Source organism: Cebus imitator, unplaced genomic scaffold (assembly GCF_001604975.1).
Source record: "Cebus imitator isolate Cc_AM_T3 unplaced genomic scaffold, Cebus_imitator-1.0 Scaffold306, whole genome shotgun sequence".
NCBI classification, from domain to species: Eukaryota; Metazoa; Chordata; class Mammalia; order Primates; family Cebidae; genus Cebus; species Cebus imitator.
Window position 1 is genome coordinate 2,267,603 of NW_016107621.1, and position 6,290 is coordinate 2,273,892.

Below are 6,290 nucleotides of genomic sequence, written 5' to 3' on the forward strand. Positions count from 1 at the left end.
TAAAAGTTTAAAAAAATGAAAGAGAAAAACCAATCTCATTTTTCTCCCAGAATCCGCAGGAAAAATAGTGTCTCTGAAACTTTGATTTACATGAACAAGGGAAAAGAGAGGGTGTACTTAGAGCCCAGGTGAGTGACAGACAGATGAGAGTGGCCCTCATCTGGCAGAACCAAGGCAACTAGTATGGGGCAGGTTCATGAAAGAACTTTCTCTACTTCTCTCCCCAGATCCTCCTGAGGATCAAGGTCAGTGCTTTCCTAGAACCTTCAAAGACAAAGAGAATTACCTTCTAGGGCAAATGTCTTTCTCCAGAATCCCCAACTTTTTTTTAGCCATTGTACAAATTGGGAAAATGTACACTTTCTGGGTAGATTCTGCATAGTGGAGAAAAGGCTTGAGAGGCATAAACCTGGGCTTTACAATCACTACCCCTTAATCCATCATCCTTATTGATGCATGTCCCTGGTAACCCAATCAAAAACCTGGTTCCTCCCACTGTCATTTCTGCTGCATTACAGACACAGACCTGCAAACAGCTATGGTTGTGACTGAGTTTCTTCCCTGACCCCTGAGCCTTTCTCATGCTACAAGGAAAGCTCTCTGGGAGGAGCATGAAATCTGCAATAAAGCCAGAGGGCAGGGATGAAAGGGATCATTTAAATGCTGCAACTCAAGAGATTTACACAGAAGACAGGACAGAATTCTGAAGAGTCACTCAGAGGAAGAGAACAATGCCACCACTACCCGTGAGTTGAAAAGGCACAGCCTTCCATAATCTCAAGTAACATAAACCAAGAAGGAAACAGGGGAGATTTGATGAGATGAAAATGTGAGCATTCCTACTGTGAATGCTTTACTGAGGGCTGTGGGTTTTGGAAGAGGAACTTTCAGGCTATGGTATCTGAGATGCTTGTGGGGTGTGGGGTATGGACCCTGGACCAGTGTAACCCTCTGAGCATGTCATGGTATCTGATGAGAGTGAACTCTGCTGAGATGATGTGACTTTAGGTGGGAGGTGGACGGTCAACCAGGATGTGCAGGTGTGTGTGTGAGTGTAAGGGGTGAGTGCACCTCGTCTTCCTGTCTGTGATGTGAATCTGTGTGTGATCACTGCCAGACCATTGCATGAGCATCTTTATGTGCATGGGGAGCAGGTGTGTGTGACTCAGTGAGTGGCATGGTTCTGTTTGTCTGTAGGTGTGGGTGCTGGAATGTGACTAGGTATTGAGCTGGGAACATGCATGTGGCCCTCTGTGCATGTGAAGGTGCTTCCCCCACAGAGCAGCGCCTCTGATAAAGCAGGTGTGTGTCCTTTCATGTGTCTCAATGGGGATTCCAAGTGGCTTAACTAGTGGGGATCTTGGGGGTTGTGAGTTACCAAGGACTCATTACAGATCACTTATGAGAGTGGAATGTATGATCAGTAGATGTCTCTTCCCAGTAAGAATGAGAAGAGGAATGCAGACTAGGGGGTGATGATTCCTCAGGTGGGGACTGCACAGAGTGATCACTGGCTTGTGCCTCCCAGGCTCAGCTTCCCTATCCCAGCCCAGCCTATTCTTCCCATCTTGGGGCAGGAGGGTGTGCAGATACTGATTTGCTAGGGAAGGACATTAGAGGCTGTGGTTTCAGAGACTGATTCAAGCAAAATATTCACTGTAAGCTTTGTCTCAACTGAGACTAAACTTATTCCACCACCCATGAAGGAACAAGTTTAGTCTCAGTTCAGGCAGAGCTTACAGTGGATATTAATCAACCAAGTATCTGCATTCACTGGCTCATGGCTATAATCCCACCAATTTGGGAGGCAAAGATGGGAGAATAACTTGAGGCCAGAAGTTTGAGACCGCTCTGGGCATTATAGTGAGATCTTTCTTTTAAAAATTGTAAATATCAGACTGGCAGAGTGACAGGCACCTTTCACCCTAGCTACTCAAGAGGGGGGCAGGTGTATGAGGATCACTGCCACCCAGGAGTTCGTGGTTTCAGTGAGCTATGATTGCACCCACTGCATGTCAGCCTGGGCGACAGAGCAAGACCCTATCTCAGAAATACAGAAAAATTATCAACCCCTTGTAGTCGTCATAGAAATTAATGATTCCCTCCAGTTATGTCCCTGATCCACAGGCTTCATTTGTGCAAGTCCTGGGGCTGTGCTCTCAGCAATGTGTCCCCTTCTGGGAAGGACGTCCATTGCCCTTGATGGTTGTGATGCATGTGCATCCCTCGCACAGGGGTTTCCTGTTCTTTTATCATTTCCCTTTCTCTTTCAACAAGTGTTGTTTCTCACTGGAGACAATTTGTTAAATTCTTACATCCTCAAGTCTTGTTTTCATTTTCTGAGTTGAAAATGAAGGCAGGTCAGTGTTTCAGGAGGACTCCCCTGTTCTGCTAGGTCACCCCTAACAGGCCCTACACATGACAGGGATTAGGGTAAAAGTTTTGCATATATTAACTGCTCTATTACTGGAAACACCCTACAAAGTAGAAATTCCCAATAATCCTCCTTGTTCTGGGGAAACTGAGGCAGGGAGAGTTCAAGTAGTGGATCTAAGATGGCACTGCTAGCATAAGGCAAAATGAGGACCGGAATCCAGGCATCCTGGATCCTGAACTCTTGCTCTTACCTATGGATCCACCATCTCTTCAGGAATATGAGGCCCTGACTGTGGAAGGGTGAAAGGGGGAGGCCTTGGAGTCTGCCCTTTGATCTCTAACCTCCTGCACCATGGGAATCTGTTATAGGAGGGGAGGCTGCACCTGACCCTGCACCTCTCACTCACCCTCAATACCTTGGCAGGTGCCATACATACAGCCTTTGTCCTTGTATTTTGGTTCCTGCGTGATAATCAGAGGGAGACCGAACCTCTCTTTTGTGTGAGTATAACATGGTCCAATGGAGGGGGTGGAGAAGGGAGAATATTTGCTAAGGGCTTGATGTTATGTGTGAGTGATGTGGAAATGTCTAGCTGGCAGGATGGAGGCTTCATGCAGGTGCAGGTCCTGGAGACCCTCCAGCACCCGGCATGAGACCTGCAGCAACTGCATGTGGGCCAGCCACGGGGCCTAGGGGAGGAGAACACTCAGTGGGCTGGAATTGGAGCCCTTCATCAAGGGGCATTGAATTTTCAGGGAATGAACAAGTCATAGGCCCAAGTAAATGACTGTGGCTCAGTTTTCATCTGGGAATGAGGAGCACAGCATCTTCCTAGCTGGGGGCACGAGGAGCTGAAGCATCCCCACAGGGACCAGGCCTGCAGTATCAGTGAGCTATGACTTTTGCCCTGGGTAAAGTGTGGAAGGGATTTGTTGTATGTCAAGTGTGTGTCTGCACAAGAGGGGGACATTCCCAAAATGCTGTGTGCTTTGCCCTCAGCAATGACCCACAGCTGCAGGTGGATTTCTGCACTGACACGGATGGAGACTCAGGAATAGCCTTCCATTTCCGAGTGTACTTCGGCCATTGTGTGGTCATGAACAGTCGTGAGTGTGAAGTGTGGAAGTGGGAAGAGAAATCTGACCATGTGCCTTTTCAGGATGGCATGCCATTTGAGGTGCACATCTACGTGCGTCACGATGAGTACCAGGTGAGCACCCCAGGAGCTCCCAGCATCTGGACTCTGTGGGTTCCCAGAGCGGGAGGCAGCTCTTATTGACCTGGCCCCACCAGTTCCTCAGGACCCATCTCCCATAACTAGTCCTGCCCCAGGTTTTCATCACAGAGCACGCTCTGCTTGCACTGCCATCCTCAGCAAGTTCCTAAATCTGACCGAGGTCAAGGTCGGCTCACCTGACATTTCCTCCAGTAGAGAATCTCCTCTATCTTTTCCCATAGTGCTCATTTCTACTTATTCCATTATTTAAATTTTCATTTTAGCTGAATGAATACAATACACTTAAGAAAAAAGTCGTTTTAATCATTCAAAAAGTAAGTTCGTTTGTCTCACTTTTGGGACCCAATTGTACTCATAAGAGCAACATTTCCAGAGCTCTGCTCTCCTTCAGTGAGAATCTTTTCTCCTTCCTTTCCTTCATTACTTCCTCCCTCCCTCCCTCCCTCCCTCCCTTCCTTCCTTCTTCTTTCTTTCTCTTTCTTTGGACAGAATCTCACTTTGTCATCCAGGTTGGAGGCAGTGGCATGATCTCAGCTCACTGCAATCTCCACCTCCCAGATTTAGACAATTCCCTTGCCTTAGCCTCCCAAGTAGCTGGGATTACAGGCACTGGCCACCACGCCTGGCTAAATTTTGTATTTTTAAAAGATACGGGGTTTCACCATGTTGGCCAGGCTGGTCTTGATCTCCTGACCTCAAGTGATCCACCCACCTCGGCCTGCCAAAATACTGGGACTACAGGAATAAGCCACCATGCCTAGACCTTCAGAGGAAATCTTTGCCCATGTAAGCATATAGATATGTCTATAACTTTATCTGTTTTAAAGCAAATTCTTATATACGTTGCTCTACACATTATGCTTTAGGAACTAAGTGGATTCGTTGTCAAAGAATATATCTTGAAGACATTATCAATCCATGGTGCTGCTTCAGTTTTTTTTTTTTTTTTTTTTGAGATGGAGTTTTGCTCTTGTTACCCAGGCTGGAGTGCAATGGCCCGATCTCGGCTCACCGCAACCTCCGCCTCCTGGGTTCAGGCAATTCTCCTGCCTCAGCCTCCCGAGTAGCTGGGATTACAGGCACGTGCTGCTTCAGTTTTTAAAGATTGCATAATATTGCACTAAAAATTTTACTCAAAATTATTGAACTTGACCCTTTTTTGGGCACTAAAGTTGTTTTCACTATTTTGCTCTCACAAATAATGCTGTATTAAGCTTTCTAATCAATCCTTTTCTCATTATTAATCTCCAAACACTTATGTTGGAAGATATTTATAAAGAAATGAAAAAACTGGTTCAAAAATGTGTGCATTTTAAATGTGAAAAAAATTAATACTGGTAAGGTGATTTGTACTATAACCTCAATATAAAAAATATATCCATACTTTCTGGCTTTCTCTAATAAGTAGGCCAAAAGATTCACATTTTATTCAGATTCAAGTGAGGGATCTTTTCCTATGCTTAGAAGTGGTTGAAGATAATATCCTATGTTTTATAACACCTGTCCTCCTTTAACTCTCTAAGAACACTGGGTTTCATTCTTTGCCACTCCACTCACATGTAGGCTGCTCCAAAGAGGAACTATGCCGTCAGTAGTAAAAGGCAGTCAGTTCATGGAACTGAAAAGTATGCATTCAGTGGACATGGTCTAGCATTAGCCTTGTGGCAGGCTCTGTGCAAGATGCAGGGTCTCAAGTTCCTGTCACAAAGTCCCTGGTGATGGGGATCTTCTAGGTCAGAAGAGAAGTTGAGTAAACAGGAACTGTGTGACATAGAGTGTAGAACTTCACTAGAGGAAACAAAAAAAATAAAGTCAGCAACTTTCTCAAATAGGCATAAAACGTCATCTGTAAACAGGAGTGTGCTTATTAGGTTCACTTGTAAAACTAGGAGTTTTCTTGGGGAATATTATTGGTACTAAGGCAGAATAGAGAGGAGGCCGAAAGCTTGTTTGGTGACATACTTTCTGCTGCATTTTTCCTCTTGTAGGTAACAATAAATGGCGAACGCGTTTATGGCTTTGGCCACCGACTCCCGCCATCATCTGTGAAGATGATGCGAGTGTGGAGAGATGTCTCCTTGTCTTCAGTGAGTGTCTACTATTGAAGGAGATGATCACACTCCTCATTGTTGAGGAATCCTTCTTTCTACCTAACCATGGAATTCCCAGAGCCTGCTAACAGAATAATCTCTCATCACCCCTTCCTCTACACTTGGTCATTAAAACTGCGCCAAACCTCGCATGATTTGACTCTTGCTTTAAGAAGGGGAAAGAGGAAGTGGTCATCCCCAAGAGGGGCCAGGGCATTCTATGGGAGACATCATGCAATCAAAGGGAATAAAAACCTTCCAATGACAAAAGGAGTGAGGGAAAAGGTCCCTGAATTGTTTGAGAAGACATTAGAAACAGCATTCTTCTGTGGGACGTAGTTGACGTCAGACAGTCTGAACCAAAATACTTACTCAATCTCAGATGATTCACAGTACTGAAATGTTAGGTAGCTGTTTACAGCCATGCAGGTGTACCTGGTGGCTTTGGGAAGAAACTGTAACTTAAGGAAAATCATATGGAATTTCTTAATTTTTCCATTGTTCTCAGGATGTTTATTGTGTATGGACACTGTGCCTGGCTTTGTGAGGGCTGCTGTGAATAAACTGAAGAAAAAGATGACAAATT

The 6,290-nt window shown here is 45.2% G+C and overlaps 1 protein-coding gene across 1 annotated transcript; it reads left to right on the forward strand.

Annotated features, from left to right (window-relative positions):
• Positions 1 to 265: 265 nt before the first annotated feature.
• LOC108285685 (galactoside-binding soluble lectin 13-like) lies at positions 266 to 5,853 on the forward strand. The gene is made up of 4 exons (XM_017503009.2): positions 266 to 746; positions 2,801 to 2,877; positions 3,377 to 3,587; positions 5,603 to 5,853. The coding sequence occupies exons 1-4, from the start codon at positions 732 to 734 to the stop codon at positions 5,717 to 5,719; spliced, it is 420 nt and encodes a 139-aa protein (XP_017358498.1). The 5' UTR covers positions 266 to 731; the 3' UTR covers positions 5,720 to 5,853.
• Positions 5,854 to 6,290: the final 437 nt, after the last annotated feature.